Source organism: Camponotus vicinus, unplaced genomic scaffold (genome assembly GCF_025532165.1).
Source record: "Camponotus vicinus isolate PSW18456_S1 unplaced genomic scaffold, iyCamVici1.0 SCAF_14, whole genome shotgun sequence".
Classification (NCBI taxonomy): Eukaryota; Metazoa; Arthropoda; class Insecta; order Hymenoptera; family Formicidae; genus Camponotus; species Camponotus vicinus.
Window position 1 is genome coordinate 5,333,561 of NW_028141950.1, and position 22,622 is coordinate 5,356,182.

Genomic DNA, 22,622 nt, shown 5'->3' on the forward strand with positions numbered 1-22,622 from the left:
CGGTTATTTGCTGCGTTGTTATTATGCAGGCGCTGGCGTGCTTGTATTAGCTGTTCATAGTGCATTATATGCCACACCGACCACATTAATCGAGCTTTTAAACGCGCCTTCTGCACTCGACTCTTCTTTTAGACACGCGAAAGTGTCCGGCGCGATATTCCATTTTATGGGGAAGATAAAAATTTCACGTTCGCGATTTCTCTCCTTTCCTTTTTTTACATATCGTGCGTCGTAAAACGCTTTTACTGCGCATTTTCGCGTGAAATATCGACGAAAGCACGTCGAATAAATTTCAAGCATCACGAGGCGTCGCCCCTTTCGAATTTTCGAGCGGATCACGAAATTATCCAAGTCGAACGATTAAGCAGGATACGCGGCGCGGGTGGTTTCGTCCACTTTTCGAGTCCTTTTCTGCCTCGGTAACGTGTAACGCCAAGAGAAGCAACGATATTCAACCCTTCCTTAAAGGTTCCCTCGGAATACGAAATGCCGTCTTTCTCCCTCCTCGTCTTCTCGTCCCTACATCTCCGTCTTCTTCGTCGGGCTCTACACGAAAGTTCAATTTGCACAGCGTGTCAAAGATTCTCCTGCGCGAATTCGCCGCGTTCCCTTTCTCGGTGGCTCCAAACATGCATTTTAATTGCAACGAGGTCTCGATAAGCGAGGTTTCGCGTTCGCGGATCCATTGCATGTAAAAAACGGCAGAATTTTCGTCGGCGTTTTTTTATATCAGGCTTATATAATGGACTGAAACACAAAATTCCGCTTTTTATTCAAGTCAGATATTTTCGCCGAATTATCGTATATTTTTATATTTGACACACTTACTATATTGCATTATTATAGATTTTATTTATAATATTTTATACATGTATAATATATTGCATTGCAATATATTTGCAATATTGCACATGATACAAATAAAATAACCGATCACATATTTGCTATATTGCATTATTATAGATATTAATTATAATATTTTATACATGTATAATATATCGCATTGCAATATATTTGCAATATTGCACATGATACAAATAAAATAACCGATCACATATTTGCTATATTGCATTATTATAGATATTAATTATAATATTTTATACATGTATAATATATCGCATTGCAATATATTTGCGATATTGCATATGATACAAATAAAATAACCGATTTTTTCGTCGCTGTTGCAGGTTTCGTGTCGTGTTCGCCGAGCCCGTGCAAAAATGGAGGACTCTGCGTGTCGTCGCCGCGCGGCGAGTCGCATTGCAAGTAAGTAGCACACGGCAGTAACCATATCCCATCACTCCCATTATTGTAATTACGAATCGGCATTCCTGCTGCCCCCATTGTCGGCTTGTACATATCGTTCGACATGCGTATCGTGCGATTGCGCGCGAAATGGCTCGACCGCAAGCGACTCTTCAAGGTGCGTTTATGCTATATGCGAGCATCGCTAACAAAATACTTTTGTATTAATGTAAAGAATTCAGCTTGATTGATTTCCGTGCATTTCGAATCAATCCAAATCCCATCTAAGAATATCGAAGAGAAATTAAAAAAATAAATAGATAATTAAAAAAATGATCTAATCTATCTAAATATATGTATGATATAATATATTTTTTGCAGGAAATGTAAAGAGAATTTATACAATTATTTTTAATTTATTTTTAATTTATTAAATATTAAATATGAGTGCAAATTCTAAAAAAATCATTAGATTCATATGCTTATTTGTTATACATATATTAGTGGAAAAATTGTTATTAAAAATACATATATGATTTTATTCGTAGAGCTTCACAATCTCTTTCACTATCATTATATGGATTACAACGAACCGATTCGTTCGTTAATGCTCGCGTAGCATTACATGGCATTATATAGCACGCATCTTTACACACCGAGTTGGCGATCCACGACTGGATCCAGTGGAAGGGGATAAAAAGAGATATTGAGGGGGGCAGAAAAGGTAGGAGGGGAAAAAGACAAGGAGGAGGCGAGAGAACCGGACGTTTCGCCGCCTCCCACGCGAAAAGGATAAGAAACTATGGAAAAGACAAAGAGGAACGAAGGGAAGAAGGATACGGAGGACTGAAAGAGTCTCATCTTCCACAATGTAAAATCACATAAAAATCTGAAAAAATTCGCGTCGCTCGAGAAAATCACGGTGTCTTTTATAAATAATCAAACTTTTTCGAGAGCCTGGGATATTTTTTTTCTAGATCCTCTAGATATTTTAGTACATACGTGATCATTTTAGAGTGAATTAAATATTGCAGTAATAAAGCGATAAAAATATATATTTACGTTCAAATTAGATTTATTAATTAGATAGGAATATTTGTTTAAAAAACATTTACTAATGGATAAAAATTATTAATGTGCAAATGAATCGCAGGGACTTCTTGTCGTACGACTTTTTTGACGCATTGCACTTACGCATTTTTGAAACTATTTATTCGTCCACGCACAAATGTGAATTTGTTCGATAAAGAATTCGCATTTTTGTTCTTTGATCGAAGTATTGATTATCTAAATAATTCTAAATCATATAGTGTTAATAGAATTTAAATTGCGGATTTTAAACATCTACTGAAAATAATTTCTTTTCTATTTTTTATTTGATTTATTTTTATTAATTTATTAATGATTTAAATATTTTCTATGTATGATTCTTTATCTTTGAAAAAATTTATCATATATAATCTAAAATACATTATTATATAATTATTCTATTTACCTCCACATACACTCATGCGCACATATAAAAGTGCATTATATAATATACATTTATGATAATTTATTGTATAATTTAATTAATAGTATTTTTGATGTAGAATTTTTTCAGATTTGAAAACTTAAATCAGATTTTATTTCAGTCATATCTTTGTTACGTCAATAATTATCATCCAGATGATCAACTGCTTTAGATTGATGTTCATATTTCGTCTCCTCGGCGACTTCTCGGCTCATTGCTCACCGTTGCACTCTCACGCCGGATCGAAGCGATCGATGTCGATACGTGAGCGCCGAAGGGCTCGCGGTCGTCATGGGTAATTGGAAAATTATCGTACCGCTTTCCTCCGATCACCCGCTCGAAATACGGGGTAATGAACGCGGCCAGAGCATGATTTCCTAACGGCTAACATTATTGTAGCGTAATGCTCGAGGGGAAACTATCTTCGATGCGTGAAAATCATTGTCGGCTGCGAAAGAATCTGCCAATAATGAGAAATGACAGTCTGTCAAAGAGTGACAGTCAATAAAATTTTGTAGATTTTTTATTTAATTTGTCAATTTTTAGTTTGAAACTTATATCTTTCCCGAGAGATTTGCGGATGACATCTTAACTGACAGGTCGTGGGTGATTTAGCAATCGGATATCCCGTTCCTAGAGTACTACGTTTAACTCGGGACGAGCGTGACGTCGTCACGTCGCGCAAGGCATTACCGGACCGGTCGCTTGGCGAATCGAGTTTTGCACGCTTCGACAGAAACGCGCGCAAGTTTGCAATAATGACTTTGGTTCCGCGCGAAGCCGCGGGTTTCTGCAAATCTTTGCGTCTCTTCGTGTCTCGAGAGATTTCGTCTACGGTCATCGTGACGTTGGTCAGAACCGGGTAAGACTCGCTCGAGCATTTTTTTTGGATCGAAATCGATGTGTCTCCGATTCGCAGCCACGATCGCGCGCGAAATGACTTAGCTTAGGCTCGCATCGGGACGTAATATCAACGGAATGGCGTGGGATGAAACAAGATGGTTCGGGATCCTGGTAATAGCGGTAATAGTCGGCAGTTGTGACCCGACGACGCATCTAAATTACCTTTATCTTTCTTCGGGTCCTCGTAGGTTTCACTTTTGTATCAGTCAGCTCGACGCCTCTGTTCTTCCTTCATAGGTTTTTTGTTGTATCAGGTATACACGCGCACACGTAAACAGTCTGGCTTTCTGCAAACAGTGGCGTAAACCCGAGAACGTTTATTATTACCTGGCGCCACAGCTTGCGATGTCGATTCCTTTAGATATATAAATTTACTAGGCGCTTTCTATTATTTTAGTTTTTATTTTATTATTTTAGTTTTACATTATTTATTATTAAATAAATAATATAATAATTAAGAAAAAAATAATAATAGTAAATTTCTCTAATAAAAATTCTATTATTTTATCTCTTATTATTTTAATTCTTTTTAATAGTAAATAATATAATAATTAAGAAAAAAAATAATAATAGTAAATGTAATAAATAATAATAAATAATACATTATGCGTTAAGGACTCTATCAAGAGTTAGGGTTGCGGATGCGTGAATAGATACGCAGCATGCATGTTTGACGTATGAATGTATCTTGTTTTCGAATATGTTGCGTACCGCAATGTTTCTCGGACTTGTTACAGATATGCGGGCCTGTTTTACGCGATTTGCCGCGGCTATCTCATTTCGCGTAATCTAAGATACGGAGCCGCGGCTCGCGGCGACGTGCCGCACTACTGCAACTACGTTCGCGGTATCAGAATTAATTGCAATCCTCGGATTAATACCGTTACGTGCCCCGACGACCTCCGGCGTCCTCAGCCTCTGGACAGATTTCGCGCTCTACGCTCCCGGTTATACTTTGTACTCTTGTTTCATCCTCGTTCCACGCTCCTCGATATCGCTCTCGGTGTTAACGCGGATGCAATTTATGCGATTGCGCGATATAACGTTATTACGAGAGAACCCTTTCTATCTAATCATGTAGCGATATACTCGTTCGCGTAATTGAATTAATTGTAAAATACTTTGGAAATTATTCTCTTTTTATCTTCTGTCATTATCGCTTCAAACATATTAATTTAGAAATATTAAGTATTCAAAAAAATTAATTGATAAAGAAATAAAAATTTTACATGCTCGATATTATTTTTTTTTTCAATATTATTATAAATTTGTGAACTTTCTGTATAAATTTTGTATATATCATATATTATTAATAATATATAAATATATATTGATAATATATAATATATAATTTATAATATATTATAAATTTGTGAACTTCCTATATAAATTTTGTATAAAATACGTAATCCAAATGATAACAAATTTGAGCCACTTGACAATATGGCTAGTTAAAGCCATCCCGAAGGAATAAGAGTTTCTGCACATAATGACAACCCTTTGTCGCAGACGCATTTGTACGCGTGGTAAAGTACATTCACACGTGCAAATCCCCATGTTAAATCTTACACGCGGATTTCATTAAATGCAACGTGTAGTATCTCTTTGTGGGCGCGCTCATGCGTTTGTACGCTGAAGTATCAAGTGTGGACAGGTCACGTGGCGAAACACGTGGCTCTCGCAGCCGGATCTAAATCAAACATTTTTCTCATTGAATGGATTGCTAACGAAAAATAATATTATTTTTCTATTTCCGCAACGTGTTTACTCACATTTGCAAATTATATATATCAGATTCTTGCAAAATAAATTTATCTTTCGATAGAATTTATTACTATATTTATCGCAAATTTATTTTTCCAAATATTTTTTATTTTATACATATTATTTTATATATATTTTATATTTTATTTATGTCATTGTTTTGTTTATTATTTATTTAATTAATTATTTATTTGCAAATATTTTTTTCACAATTGATGTAATATTTGATACAGGAAATAAGAATCTCAATTTAAATATTTGGAGAATATTTAACTTTCTTCTGGAATGAAAAACGTGTTTTCAGTTGAAACGCAGCTGTGACGCACCGTTAACCCGCGAAATTTTTCACTTCGCCCCTTAAGGGTTGGTCGAAGGGAACAGCATATGCGCGATGATGGATGGCGATATGCATGTAACCCTTCGACTAACTATTGTGAGCGTGCACACATCGCTGGCGATCCTGTTGTAAATGTATCCTAAATCCCACATGGCCGCAAAAGAATGATCGTCCATTCCTTGTATCCACACGTTCGTCATCGATACTCGTAGTGTTTATTATTCAATATAGAAAATTAAACAATCTTTTATGTTTTTATTACGTACCTAATTACGTATATAATTACGTACATAATTATATACATTAGATTCTTGCAAAATAAATTTACTTTTCGGTAAAATTTATTATTGTATTTATCGCAAATTTATTTTCACAAACATTTGTTATTTATTTTATACACATTATTTTGTATATATTTTATATTTTATTTATGTCATTGTTTTATTTGTTATTTATTTGCAAATATTTTTTCAATTGATGTAATATTTAATATCTTGTTATTAATTATCATTCATGAATCTTTCAAAACTATTAATCGTCATTTCCAAAAAAGAATGCAGCTCCGATATACAACATGAGTGCAAACAATTTGTTTTTTCTAATTAATTTGCACACGCATAATGCAAATATTGAACTGCTTTAATGCAAGTAAAAAAAGTTTCCGATAGTATTTTTTTCTGAAATTAAATATGGATTAATAAAATTGAAAATAATATTGGTTATTTCAATCTTAAAATATATCTTTTTTTTCAAATTAAATTGAATCTGAATCATTTGTTGCATTGGAAATTGTAACCGAATTTACAATCACGAAAATGAAATGTATTTACGCACTTTTTTCGCAGATGAAAGACGCTCCACTTCTGTCAATTTTTCTCAGGGCATTTTTTTATTAGCGCCGAAATCGCGTTTTGCATGTCGCTTCCGTCGGCATTTAATGTCACCAAGCTGGTTCCTCGCAGCCACAATCACACACGCAAACACAATCGCACGCGGTAGCTTCTGGTCGCACGAATGCGCCGTGAATTGATGGCTGTCATTAGTAGTAATCATTGCCATCTGTTCTACCGGCGTAGCGAGATGCTTTACGTTCGTTCGCTGGGAAATTATTGGTCTGCCACGTCGGTTGGTGCGATTTACGTAGATTACGGATACAGTAACGCCATTCCTCATCGACTTTTTCACCGGTCGTGGAATGCATGAAAGAGTCACCACGGCACTCCCGGAGGGAGATTACTCTTATATCGGAGCGATAAAAAGTTAATCCGTTCCCCCTGGGTGCTCTATTGAATGGGATACGCCATGGTAGCAAATCGCGGAACTAATCAGAAGAATAATCCATCTCGTATCTTACGGTTCACGAATACGTGATCTTTTCTTTATATTGTGCGAGGACGCGTTCATCTTTACAACCATCATCTAAAATTGGATGATCGTCGTATCGTGCAAAATTGCATAAAATATAAAAATTGTTTCAAGATATAAACGTTATAAATATTTAAATTTGCGAAAATGTCTTGCAATTATTCTACAATATTTTAATATAAATTTAAGGAGAGAATAGTTGCATTTAATTTATATAAACTGAAACTTTTATAGAGCAACAACCAGTTCAGTTGAAAACGTATCATGTATATTTGAAAATTATTGAAATAACAAAATAATTAATTAAATAAATAATAATTATTTAAATAAATTATTAAATTAACAAAATTTCGTGGAAAATTGCAACTATATTAAATTCGATTTTCGAGTAATCTTCTAATTTAAAGTCGCAGCTTCATACATTCATTGGCGACCGTGAACCTCGGAAGGGCAAAGGGCGATATTCTTTGTTCTACGAGTTCTTCGGGTCCCTCGCGAGGCCCAAAGAGAAGGAATCGATGGCGGATGACGAAGGTTACAGTGCCCTGTCAAAATACGTGTCCTTTTTTTTCGGACTCCTCCGAGCACCTCGCGCACCCCGGTGCGCGCGCCGTTATGCATTAGCATGCACCGGCACGATACGCAGCATGTGCGGATCTGTGTGCGTGCGCGTGTCGCCGCTCGTAGCACGCGTGTGCACGCGTTGCGTACGATTTGCTCACGCGCGACCGGGATTGGACTGCATCGAGCGATCTATCGCGCGTGTCGATCGACTACGAGATTTCGAGTCTACTTGTAGAATCATCTGCTATTTTCGAAACAAGGTCTGCAGAGCGTATACTCTCGGGAAAAACCTTGAAGACCTGGCATTTTCTCAGGAATTTTTGCTCCACCTTGAACAATCAGAGAAGTTTCATGGAATTTTAATTAGATTGTTTCGGGGAATTTTTTAAAAAAATTGATAGTTTTGATAGTTTTATTTTTATATACATTTATTTTTAATTTTGACAGCTTTAATTTTGAAATTCTGAAAACTATGTTTTTAATAGCTTAAGAATTTAAGAATATCTTCTAAGAATCTATTCTTTTGCAATATTTAAATCTTAAAATCTTATACATTTTATTGATTTTATTTTTTTTCCTTCTGTATTAGTTTTATTTTTCGTATTATTTTATGTTAAAATATTTTTCTTACATTTAAATAATAATGTACACGTTCTTTTATATTAAAATAATACAACTTTTGTATATATATAATATTTCTTGATAGTTATAATATATATATATATTTCTTGATAGTTATAATATTTTTAGGATTTAGATAGTGTCCAAATTTTCTGACTATTTAGTCGGTATCAAATGTTAATACTTTATTCGATACATAAGTAGTTATTTTGAAATATATTTATTAAAAATATGAAACTTTTCTTAAGTTTAAAATATATTAAAATATATTTTATTTGTTTTAAGAAATCATGGACAATAAACTTATTTTAAAATTGTATCTAAAAATATTTTAATTCTAAAATAAAAAATAATTATCGGATATTTTCGGTTTCTCTTAAACTTACAATTAAAATGTGTAATTGGATAATGAAATGCTATATGTGTATTATTATTCTACTTGTATAAATCATCATACGAAGACTATTTTACAAATTTTTCCATATATGATTATTTAAATTCGAATATTTAAAACACTATGTAAATTTTTTTATTCTTTTATTATTATATTACATTTAATTTTACATATGCATTTCGCGCAAATCTGTATTCATTCAATACGAAACTTGAATGTATAAATCAAACATGCCGCACCGATATAATAAAAATTGTCCACGTTAAATGACGTCCCCTCATTAGCCGTTGATAAAACGGATGCTTTAAGCAGAGAGAAACATATGCGTGTGCGCGCACCGGCAGTATTTTACTGTCATCCGCGAGTCACATACCGGCTACGGCCGCCGGCATAATTGAAGCGCTAGAAAAGCCGGCGCAATTATATTCGGTATGCCGCGCAATTACGCGCGGTATTATCGTACGCCAAGTATTATCTTTATTTACATTGGCGATCACCCAGATACTGAGCACCCCTGAACGAGTAACAACGCGCGCCCGAAGGGCCTTGGATCGCGCGCTCTCGGTCGGCGATCCTCGCCCTGGTGCGTCCCCGCAGCGGGGGGAGGGGGGGTAAGAGAGCGTGGCGCGGACCCCCTTCGGGAGCGAGCGAGAGAGAGGGAGAGAGAGGGACGGAGAGCGCTGGAGGAAGGATAGGGCGCGAGCCGGAGGGAGACGTGGTACGAGCGAGACGGAAGCAGCGGCGCGAAAAGAGAAAGAGTGAGACGGAGAGGGACCAGGGGATTGTCTGGGCATGAGCGCGCGTTCCCACGCCCGTCGCGCATGCGCTGGGCTCTGGTCCCCGTCGTGCCTCCCTTCACCGGTAATCGGTACCCCTCCGCCGTCCACCTTCTCGCTCTCTCGCACCGAGACGCGAGCAGGGGGTGGCGAGGGGAGAGGACGGGACGCGCGTCCGTCCTCGTCGCTCTCGTTCGAGGGAGTAGCTCCTTCTGTCACACGAACCCGCGTCGTTCGCCTCTCTCTCTCTTTCTCTCTGGTCCCTCTTTCTTCTTCCCACCCCCGGCCTCCTGCCCTTTGGTCCCGCGCTCTTTATTCCTCCTAGTGTCTCTTCTCGCTCCCTCCGCAACATCCGCATAGATCCAAGCGGCACGGACCCGTCCGACGTTCGCTCTTTCTTTCTTTCTTTCTTTCTTTCTTCTCTGTGCGCGCCTCGCCCGCGTACAATATTCATTTCCACCACTTGTCTCGCGCGGCGGCTCACCGTCTCAGGCGGTGAAGAGGGTTCACCCCCATCCCTCTCCCCGCGCCCCTCTCGTGCCGGGTCTCTCTTTTTCCGCCTCCTTCGCGCAACGAATGCTGTTCTAATAATTATCGTCGCTCGACTCGTCATCGCTACCGTCTCGTCACCGATGCGTGATGACGTTGGTTCCGAGTGGTTGCACGCTGCGGCGATGCTTCGGTGAGCCGCCTCAGTGGCTTTGAGGTGGCAAAATATGTTGCAGAATTAATGCTCCTCTCTCTCTTGTTCGCCTTTGCCGCCGTAAGTGATAATCGTATCATACTCGTAGGTGCGCTGCTGCGGATCAGCTGTTTGATTGACAGCGCGTCGCGATGATTGAATGAATATTCATCCAGGTATCGATCCCCGACACGCTTCCTCGTATTAAAATTATTTGACAAAGTGGGAGACGCTGATATTAAATATGCAATATATTTTTCTTTGTTTAACACTAAATTTATGTTGAAAATTTATTCAGGTTGAAGGTTTCATAATCATGTATAATCATTTGACGTTTCTATCATGCATATTTTGAATAAGATGCATTTTGCACAAGTAATTTCTCTGAAAAATATTTAAATATATCCATGTATGTGTATTTAATATGTAATTTAAATTTCTAGGTTGCATAAATGAAGCTCTTGAATAATCTTGGATTATTTACCAAAAATCAATTTTTTAAAATAATCTTCAATCGACTAATTGTGCAAGCTATTCTTAAATTTCTTAAATTAATTTTTCGGATATTTTAATTGCTGTCCAAAAGTTGTTTCCTTGCACGTAAAGATTTTTATTTGCAGAATCCTTTTCCTAAAATCCAATTTTTTTCTCGTAAACGCGTATGGAAGAATGCGAAGGTTAAGGACTGAGAAATTTTTCAGACCTGGAAATATCGCGCAGGGATAAGAGAGCGGTGCTTGAAATGTTTGCAGAACCTTCCGAACCCTTCGGGAACGTATTATTTGCGAATACCTTACCTTACGCGAGACGGTTTCATTCGTTCTCATGAGGGAAGACGGGCTTACGGCTACGTTTCGCAAGTATTTCCGCTCCGGACGGTAACAGGAGCCGAGAAGTGCCCAATAAACTGACGGACCGGTTGGCTACTACGGAATTATTCCGTAAATCGCCGGATGTTTTATCTTTTTCACGGTTATGATGACGATTTTTTTTTAAGAATACCGAGTCACAAGATATCAACTTTTGGGTAGCATGATTAAAATACCTCAAAAGATTAATTCAAGAAATTTAAGGATAGCTTAAAAAATTAGTTTGACAGATCATTTGTGGAAAAAAATTAATCCTAATAGTAAATTACGTAAGATTATTTTAGAGCTCTATTTATGTAACTTAAACAATTATAAATCATATATTAAATATATATATATATATATATATATATATATATATATATATATATATATATTACACATGCAACATTTAAATATTTTTATTTAAATATTGCATTTTAATTTAAATATTTTATATTAATATATTAATTTAATTTAAATATTTTATATTAAATATATTTTAGAGAAATTATACAAATGCAAAGCGCATCCAGTAGTTTGTTGCCTTGCGCAAATAGAGTCGATTTTTATTTACTCGATGGTAATTCGATGGCCAGTGTCTGGGACATGTCTTGCGGACGTTAGTACCTCGGTCAAAGAGAGTAGTCCCCTCGTTAGTGTTGAGTCGAGAGCAGCGAGGATGCGAGGACGCGACGTCTTCGTCTTGGTCGTCGATGCCATGCATAATGAAGCGTCCGCGAACGTAACCGTTGTCCTCTCGCACCGACGTGCTGATTGCCAGCGCGAATATTGTCGTACAGTAATAGGTCTGTTCGAGGAAGCCGGACAGGAGGATTGGCAGATTCCGAAGGGGAAGGGAAAAAATTTTATTTAGCGCCAATTAGAAACATACGCCTAACGATTCCCGAGGCGGCTCGCGCGACCCTCTCTTCCGTTTCTCTTTTTATTCTACAGTTGACGTTTATATATTCGCCTTCGTCTCTTCGGCGCGAATCGCGCCATTTCCACACGCTTCTGCGAAATAAATAACACTGGCGAAATACGTTTCGTTCGGTTTGTTATTAAGAGCCAGCGGATGGATGTCTGCGTTAGCGCGTGCTTGTCAAATGAGCCATGCATGCCGGTTCTTTCTTCCGTGAAAGGCGATTATTATTTTAGCATAAACGTGAAAATGTACTCGCATTAATAGACATTATTGTTATTATTTCAATTTTGTATTTTTTACAGATTTTATTTATATATGTATTAATTAATATTTATATTAATTTAATTTATTTTCAAATTTTGGATAATGTATGAAAAATCAACAACTATTGTCCTGGTAATTTTTATATGTTTAAAATATTTCTTTAATTTATTACAACAAACATAAAATTTGATAAAAATCAAGAGAAAATGTAATATAATGTAATTAAAATATTATTTAATAATTTTATTAAATATAAAAAAATAAATAAAAATTTATTAAATATAATTTTATTAAATATTTATTTATTGAATATAAAAAACCGGATATTATATATTCTATGCTTATGTTAGCATCTTTCGAGTCGAGCCTACGAATGGTGATTGGAATGTCTGTACCTTTTCTCTGTCGATTAAATATTTCCGACCGGGTGTTCCACCGTTCGGACGAAAATACGACGATACCTTTGACCGACTGTATGTCTTATAAACCTCAGTAAAAATAATGGTTATTCGACGTGATGCCGAGTCGCCAAGTTGTTTTTCGACTTTCTTACGGTGGCCGTTTCACGACACCCCTGTGAATATTAGTTAAAAAAAAAAAAAAAAGGTTTTCTTTTAGTTTGTACTCTATGTTTTTTCTCCTCTCTTTTCGTTCTCCCGTTTCGTTCATAAATTTACATCTATCTGCTTATGTGTGAATGCGAAAAGAAGACATTTTTAAAATTGATAGAAATTGATTTTTATTAATTAAACTGATTTTTATTAATTAAACTGATTGATAGAAACTGATTTTTATTAATTAAACTGATTTAACTGATTTTATTAATTATGAATTTCATTGATAAAAAACTGACAAACATAGAATATAAAATTTATGATATATCGCCTAGATTTATTGCTTTTATATTAATCAGCTAATTACATCGATAAAAAGCCTTAATCGATTATACATTTAAAATTTGCATTGTTTTTGCTGGAAATGTCTTCATTTTTGCTGAATAGGGCTACACTCGCACATATTACGATTCGCTTGGCATGTGAATTCGTTCTCCAAACAATCCGCGTGAGAGAGATCCGGATTATATCTCTAATTAATGATGACTAATCGCGTACTCTTTATGCGATATTGTTCGATGTAGAAAAGTTCCCAAGCCGGAGCGTAAACATGAATGAATACCGTGATATGAAATGTCGGGCCGTGGTGGGTAATATTCATGAACGCCATTAATTAAAAACGATAATCCGTTGGCATATGTATCTAAACACAGACAGCTTGACCGAGATTGTTCCTCGCTGCTCTCATAATTGAATCGCCGCGTTCATGCGTGTCTGACAGTTGCGGAGGATCCGCGTGTGCATACAATGTTCACTAGGTTAATAAGATAACGTTGCGATATACCGCGTTAAATTTCTATCCGACAGTCCCACCGGCTTTCCTCCTGGCACATCTTCCCGATGAGGGAATATTTTACTCTGTGTGTGAGAAACGGCGCGCTCCCATAGCTGAAATTTTTGCGGAAGTTACGTAGATCGTAATAACCCGCAAGATCGTGTAACACAATGTGTTTCCGACATTTGGCTCAATTAAACCTAAATTAATGGAATATTATATGAGGCTAAAAATGCCTTTAATTAGTCTCGAATCTATTATCAGGGGGATTAAAAAGCAATATATATCGAAAAATTTAGAATCAGTTCTAAAAGTTATAATGGTTAATTATTAAATTAAAATAACTATATCTATAAATAATAAATAAATAATAAATTAATTAATAAGTAATAAATAAATAATAATAATAATAAGTAAATAATAATAAATAATAAATAAATTATTAAATTATAAAAATAAAAAATAATTATTAAATTATAAAAATATTAAGTTAATTTTTCTTATTTATATATTTCGTATAAATGTTGCTGAATAATACACGTATAGAGTATAAATGTTGCTGAATAATACACGTATGAGTTTAAAAATATGAAATGTCGAGATATACATTCGCCTGGTGCCAGATTAGAAATTTTACTTATATAATAACTTTTCTTCCTATTCACTTTTTTTTCTCAGAGACTGCAGTTCTTTCATATATAACATACGTTATATGAACTTATGAGATTAGCTGCATGCATACCATCGTTTGACATGCATCTATATCCTTTCTATTGGATTCTTATATGCGCGAATATGTGTTTTTAAAGCGCACAGGAGTTGAATGCATTTCTAGAAGAGAGATTAAGAGAGATATGCGGCTTGAGATCACCTCTTAATTATGATCGGCGTGTGTGCAGTCGAGCCGAACGAAAAAAATAAGCGATACAGCTCTCAGCTTTTGCCGAGGCAAGCGAATTTCATTCCTGTCGTCGTATATTAATATCGCGATAAGGACACAGTGTATCTTTCGCAGCATTGGCAGCCTGAGAAATTTACCATCAGACATTCACTTGTAAAGTTTCAACTTACAATTATTTTATACCACATTGTTACTGAGAATTTTCTAAATCTTATAAAAATGATATAATTTTTTGCGGATCATAATTATTTTTATTTATTCGTGTAATTTTCGCGCAATAACAAACTTAACTTTTATAATGCAAACTTATAATTGTATTATATTTTATTTTCTAAAGTAATTTAACAAGTACATAAATTTTGAGTCGTTTTTTTTTTATTTTGTGCCATTCGTAGTTTCAATTAATGTCGCTTGCTCTAATTTGCATTTAGATTATGTGATGCAAAACGCATGAATGTACTTGAAATAAATCTGTAACCTTGCGCCCAATACATTCGTATTACTGTATTTAGTACTACATATGCATATCAGAACAGGCATAATATTTAATGTTGTGAAAAAGACCATTTTTTGGTTGACCAGCAAAGTTATAGATTACGAATGATTTAATTAATATTCAATCTAAAATTCTGGTTTTATCATTTAAAAGCAGTACTTTTCATTATCTTCTTGTTCTACAATAAAGATAAAATCCACATAAAAAATGATACATATGTATTAATTTATGTTTCATTAAAACTTTGCACGTAGAAATTATCCTATGACATAAATTTAATTAGTGACATTTATGCGCTTAGAAGCGAAAAAATATATATCATTTTCTCTTATTTTTATTTTATTAAAATACTCATCAATATTTTTACATGTTTCAATTACGATTTTTTTAAAACAGTTTTTGCAGAAATTTTTTATAGAAATGTCTTATTAATAAGGACGTTTTTCTGGAATTTATTTGTAAATTAATATATCAATTTAAAATTTGATTTATGCAAGGAAAAAAATTTAAGATAATACACTTGTATTATTTTACAAGCGTGCAATTTCTTAAAATTCTCACATTTTTCTCGAACGGATATCATATGGAGCTTCGATACATCTGATCGCAGATTTTATCAGCTGACGAAGGTAGCAAGGATCAGGGCTTGTTACAAATCGAACAAGCGGAGGGATCGCAAAAAGCCGAATGGATTAGCTCGAAATCGAGGCGAGTAACGTTTCCTCGGATATCGTCGCGGGATATTTATCGCAATAAGTTCGACGTGCAGAGATATCGGTGCGCGAACAAACCGTGAAAATTGTTGCCGGGCAACTCTGCGATTTGCATTTTTCAACCGAAAGCGAACCGTGTCGCGTTCGCGCGTTATTGTTCGACGGATTTAACGAGACCCTTTCTCTCACCACATCCTGTGCAGTCTCGATTTCGTGCGCGTTTTTCGGATGCGCGGAAGCGCATCTGAATGTCGCCGCTTCGAGGGAGAAAGAGAAAGAGATCTGCGGAATATTTAATATATCGTTCGCGTTCGTCCGATCGTCTCGAGAGACGAAAAAGAGCGAGCGGACTCGGCTGCGAATATTAAACGTTATCGTCGTCCCTTCCTCCTCCTCGCGATCTTTCTTCTCCCCTTCTTTATTTTCGACGATCCACGTCAGCGGAGGCTCTCGGGTAGGAAAGGACGGTAATTGAAATAAACATAAGCTTTTGGCAGGGCCGGGCTCCTTTCGCATGGTAATTCCGATCTCGGTCACAAAACGGAGCCCTCCCACGCCCCGCCCTTTATCTCTCCCTCATCTCTTTCGCTCCTCGTCCTTTCGTTTCTCCTTATACCGCGAATTCAAATCGGAGGGCTCTCTGTTTACGGCGGAAAAAAAACCCGTAAACAAATGCAGCACTCGAGCTCTATTCACGTTTCGAAAAGCACGAGCGAAGAAACCGCGAGATAAATTTCAAACGACACGTTCGGTTCAACGCTGATGTCACTTTGACTGGTACGTCATATGCATATGAATGAACGTCTGTATCTTTTAAGGATCATACGAACGATGACGTTGTTTGTCACTCTTGTAGGTGAAAATGAACATTCTTAATCTCGAGCGTTCGAAATAACAAAAGTGTTGTCAGATGATTAATAATTACGACCGCTCGGTGCAAAACAATCTGGCTGCTTTCTCTTTTTGGGACGAGAACGGGCATCCATCGAAAGCGCCCTTCGTTAATCACCACGTGTTGCCGTGCTCCGGATAGATAGTCCTAAAGTCATCGCGCTCAACCACCTGCGGTGTAATTGCACAGGAGCCCTTTTCGTTCCTCTTCGTCCTTTTTCCCCGCCGGCGATATATCCTGACATCTGGGGAGAAAAGCTATCGTCCCATCCAGCCGCTAGCGTATATACAGTGTGTATTTGCCGTAGATTTCGCGCTTGAAGCATCGTTTAGAATCGGCAGAATCTCCTCCTTCTTTCTCGATTCCCCTGTATCTATGCACGGTATTCGACCGTCACGTCGATGGGCGCCCATGGTATCCGGCACGCATAGCACCATGATGTTTAAGAGTCGAAGGAACGCTGATTACACGCTTCTAGCCGGTCTGCATCTTACAAGAGTGTGCACCCCTTTACTCTCCGCGATTAGAAAGGATTGTTGGTGGCATTTTGTTATTTTGTCTTTTTCATGTATTCTCATTTGCAATCTCTCCCCCCAAAAATTAAATTTTAATTAAAATAATAATAAAAATTAAATTAAATTTTTGTAGGAAACATTTGTCTTTTTATATATTTTTTGCATAGTTATATTCATAATTATATCAAAAATCGAGACTGCTCTTTATTTAATTTTATTCTAATTTTATTGTTTCTTTAAATTCCTTAGTTTAAATTCTTTAATTAAATTTCTTTAATTCTTTAATTAATTTCTTTACTTAAATTCTTATTTAAATTTTAATCTTTAAGTTAATTTCTAATTTCATTAAAATCAAGATTTCCTAAATCTTTGCCAATATTTTTTTTATCAATTTTTATATATTTATATATTTATATAAAATTTATATACTTAATATAATATAATAATATATAAATATAATTTTTATATTTATATAAAACATTTATCTTTTTATATATTTTTTGGACAGTTATATTAATAACTAATATATCAAAAGTTGAGATTGCTGCTTATTTAAGTTTTAATATATTATATTATATTATTTTATTTTATTTTATTTTATTTTATTTTATATTATTTTATATTATATTATTTTATATCATATTGTTTAAATTCTTATTTGAGTTCTAATCTCTAAGTTAATTTCTAATTTCATTAAATCAAGATTTACAAATTTTTTTGTCAATAATCACTTACATATAAATTTTTTGCGTTAAAGTCTCTCGCTTCTCTTTATCACAACTCGTGAATTGCCATAAAAATTCATCAACTGCGGGCAACTTTCCACACGATCGTTCGAGTACGCGAATATTCTCGTCACGAGATCTCGTTTCTCGATGAGTTTCCGGAATAAAATCCGGAATGGAAAAGCGAGTGTCGTGTCTCGCGCAGCATGTATGTGTTGCAGTTCAGTTAAATGTTACCGTCAAACCGGAATCTCGAAACCAGTACGCGCGACTTGGAAATCTCGAATTATAATCAGAAGTGGAGGCCTAATGCGCTCGCGGACGAACCAGTTCGTTTAACTGGTTGTTGTTTAAAAATCCGTGACGCGATCGTTTCTTTTTAATGGCCGTCGAGGCGGTAAAATCCACCTGCGCGTTTCGCAAATAATAATTCCCGAACGTTCCTGGGGATTTCTCGGTCCGCAGGAAACCTTACGAAAAGACGTGCTCGAATTAGCGCGAAAGAATTCGAATGATTTCCCTCGAGCCATCATTAGAGAAGCCCGTTCAAGTTCCAGACTTCTAGCTACATTTGCCTGCGAGTACTTCTACGCGATAAAACCTATAATAGCAGCTATCGGCTGGGCCTCATCGCGTGCCAGGATCAGGTTAGACGGCTGGCTAGAAGGAGCCCGAAAGTTTTGGCTGCACGGGTCACTAAGTGGATGCGCTCCCTCGAACACCGTGTACCGTAATAAGTGGCGTGTGGCCGCCGAAACGAGAAACGGATTCCATTGTCTAACGGGTGATCCGTAAATCTTCCTCGAGGAGAATCTAGCAATTTTGAAAACAATCGATGGGGACTATTATTTTTTGCTCACTCTTTACTAAATATTAAAATTTCAATTCCTCAAGCTGTATAGTTCAAAATTGTGCGCAACATTTTTCAGGATTGATAGGAATTTAACTCAGATGGAGAGCAATTTAAATGTCTCGCTTCACACACATTGCTAATTATTTTCAAATTGTTGGACGCAGCAAGGTTTTGCCGTCTGCCCGCCTTGTATAACGCGTCACCCCACTTCGTGTTCGCCTTTTTTGTTTCTGCTCTTCCCTTCGTCCTTCATAAAACGATTAGTATGCTCCGGCCGAGCCGGTTCGAGCGTTACTTTCTTCTATTTCGGTGCGGCACCGTAGCAGACCGACTGGATCTTCGTCCATTTGTAATTTTATTCTGGCAAGGTCCAAGAGCTACTCTCCTTCGACGACGCAGTTAGATCCTCTGCACGTTTTCCTTTTTCTTACAGTCCCAAGTTCCCGAAGAACTGCGGTTTAAAGTACACTCCTCCACGAAATATTCATTTCCGGATTTTCCTCGAAGGGATTTTTATATTTCTTTTTTCATACGCTTCGGAAAATTATATAATCTATGATATCGCTTACTTTACTAAAGTAACATTAATTTTATGAATTTTTTGAAGATAATACTAGATGTAAATAAAAATAGAGAAATAATTTTCAAGATGAGATTATTTTTACGCGACTAAAACACGCTTCTTTTATTCATATCTATAATTTTTCGGGAAAATAATCAAACTCATGTTGTAGAAAATACAGGTTTGATTATATGTACCGCGAACAGCTTTGCAAGTGCATAGAATTTAGTGATTGCGCGGAGAAGATAGCGGCGCGATTTATTGCGAGTCATGTTGACTCGCAAACATTTTATATTACTAGGTATTAAAACTCTATTTGCTAATCAGCGAATAATCTCGCGAGGCTTATAATTTATAAGCCTGCCGAGGACTGTGGCGTCGTCGCCTAATGAACATCCAGCGTCAGATTGATTCGTTCCATCTGTTGCGTCAACAAAATGTTGGGGGGACGAAAATATCGCGGTCCCGGTGTCGTAAAAGCGGAACAAGTTCCCCTCGCTTTTAAGAATTATCTTCCAAGTAGTTTCAACCGCTCCCTAATCATCATCAAACTCTTATCTTTTAAGCTATTACATTTTTCTCTTTCCTATAATAGTCCAAAGATAGTCAGCCTGCGAAGAGAGAAGGAAGCATGTGGGGCCAATTGACCGCTTCATTCACCTTTCATGACTAACCCGGTCCATTTTGCCCCCCTCTCCAGCCTCTCAACCGTTCGCCTCACCTCTGTGTGGGTCCAATATTTCTTCCATCCGCGAAAAAATTCGGTCCACGCTGCCGACCAGCTCGCTCACCTCGAATTCCTCGACCTCGCTTCTGTATGTCGATGTTGGCGCGATTTTATACTCGGATTGCCGCATACGCGTTTATTCGTGCCGCATGGACCGCGTACGAAACTATGATTAAACGAGCTCGTGCTCGGAGGCGTGTAAGCTCATAGAGAGGGCTAAGGTGCCTGGAAGTGGCTGATCCAATGATGGTAACGTTTCGCCGCGAAAGAAGGTGCTTTTCGAGACTCGCATACCTGAAGAGGGACCTGCAGGCCCGCCGTGTTATTAACGACCCGGAGGGTAACCTTCTCGGGGTCCAACCTACTTTTCTTCCTCTACTGTACAGCTTTTCGTACCTGCTGACTTCGTTTTCGTGCTCATTCCTCGCGATTGTAATACACTGGTCACAATAGTCATTAAAAATTGCGAAAATAATTGGATTTATGATACGAGTTCTCATCAATTATGTGTACGCATCACTATAAAATATATTTTATCTTTATACCAGATACAGATGTTATGTCATGAGTTTGTGTCATATTATGAATTGTGTACGAAATTAAATTCCAGAGATATATCTCATTATTATATAATATTAATTATGTATTATATTATATAATTAATTAATATATTATTATATTATTAATATATTAATATATTATATTAATATTATTATATTATTATATTATTATATTATTAATATAATAATATAATATATTAATATTTTATATTATTATTAATAATTATTATGTTATTAATTATTTATTATTATATAAAGCAATAAATTCTTTCTTCGATAAAATTTATTCGTCTAAAATCATGATATAAATTTTCATTAAATTGAGAATGATAGATTTATACAGCCTAGCGATAAAAGATTCGCGAACGATAATTATACATCCTGATTAACAGCTGCTTTGTTTTTGTTCATGCCTTAACGGATCGAATTGGTTTTATTGCGAGGGAACATCGCGCTTGTCACGTCAGGCATAATTATTCGTTCCACGCTTAAAAAAAAAGAAGCTTCTTCAATTAGGTAGGTGGAGGGATGAATCCTGAAAAGTACAAAACGATCGATTGGATTTTATTGCGTCGAGAGTAATTGCTACGTGTCATGTACAGCAACGGGCGGTTTTACTTTGTTGCTATCTCGTTGCATTTATCTTTACGGTACACATCCTCTTTGTTGCTTTAACATCTATTTACGGAATTTATCTCGCGTTTTCTATATTGATTCTCCTTTACTCCGGTCCCAAGAGTCGTTCTCAATCTTTTCCCTTCTCTCAAACATATCGAGGACTTAAAACGAGATGAACGAAAGCCTCGTTGTGTTGCATAAATTGCCGGTTGCACAATCGCGTTGTAGGTGTGGCAAAGATTTTTTTTCCAATAGAAATGTAGAAATAAGATTCGCGAGCTGCTTAGAACGTGGTAACAATTTCGTTATCGTGCATGCAGAATCATTTCAACTGGATGCCCTTCGCACAAGCGACTGTTGCCTGTCGCACAATTGTCCATTATAATCACATCGAGATTTTGCAACGACGATAAAAGGCTGGTTGGCATTCCATGATCGGTCGGGATGGACGCAAAAGTTGTAGGCGATCGACAACTCGATTCGATTTTCTCGTCTCGAGCAGAACGGACGGGACGTTTTCCGTTTCTGCGGTCACGAGGTGATTCCGGGCTATTATCGCGATTAGACCTCCGACAGGCCTCTCCGAAGATCCCCCGATTGACTCTCCTGACCGTATGCGAGACCGATTATGATAATGATACGTTCGCGCGTATTCGCAACTTACTAAGAATGATATAGATACTGGCCTAGTATTTATGCCCACTCCCTGTTCGATAGATTCGCGCTGCCGTGAAAGAAAATGAGAGAAATTCCGACATTTCTCTTTGGTCATTTTACTTAAAGACTTCATTTTCAAGCATAAATGCATATTATATACATTTATATTTCTCCATTTTACTTCAAATATTGACTTGAAAATCATTTTCGCCTGATTGCGGAGAAAGTTATACAATATACTTAGAAATTGCATAAATATATAAAGATTTTAAATTGAGACATACATAATTATATATTATACTTCCAACTTTAACATTATTGGATATAACTTTCTTTCTCTTTCATTTATAATAATCTTTCAGATAAACAATTTTATTTTTTAATATAAAGCATTTTATTTAATTTTATTTTTATAGTGAAAGCAAAGAGTGGCACACTTTTAATACACAGATTAATAAATAATATTACATTAATTCAACTATATAAATATATTAATGATAATAACATATTTAATATAATTTATGATATAATATATTAATTTTAATAAAATGAATAATTAAAATTCTTATTATTATAACAAGTAACTTTTTGGGGGAAATTAATTATGGAAATTAGATTTTTTATAAATAAATATTTCTAAAATATTAAACAACATTACATATTAACTTTAATAGTAAATAATTAACAGTTTAATTACTAATAAATATGATTTTTAAATATATAAAACCAGATTACAAGCAAGAAACCGAGATTGAGATAAAAACAGAATCGAGAGCTTTTTAGGAGAAGCATGTTCTCAAGTATTTTTAA

General features: G+C 36.0%; 1 protein-coding gene across 1 annotated transcript in view; it reads left to right on the top strand.

Moving 5' to 3' along the window:
* Nucleotides 1-22,622, top strand: part of N (neurogenic locus Notch protein) — a 252,263-nt gene that overhangs the window by 39,315 nt on the left and 190,326 nt on the right. The window contains exon 2 of the mRNA XM_083088515.1: nucleotides 1,188-1,266. Within this exon, the coding sequence (XP_082944641.1) occupies nucleotides 1,188-1,266 (79 nt within the window). The remainder of the gene's footprint in view (nucleotides 1-1,187; nucleotides 1,267-22,622) is intronic.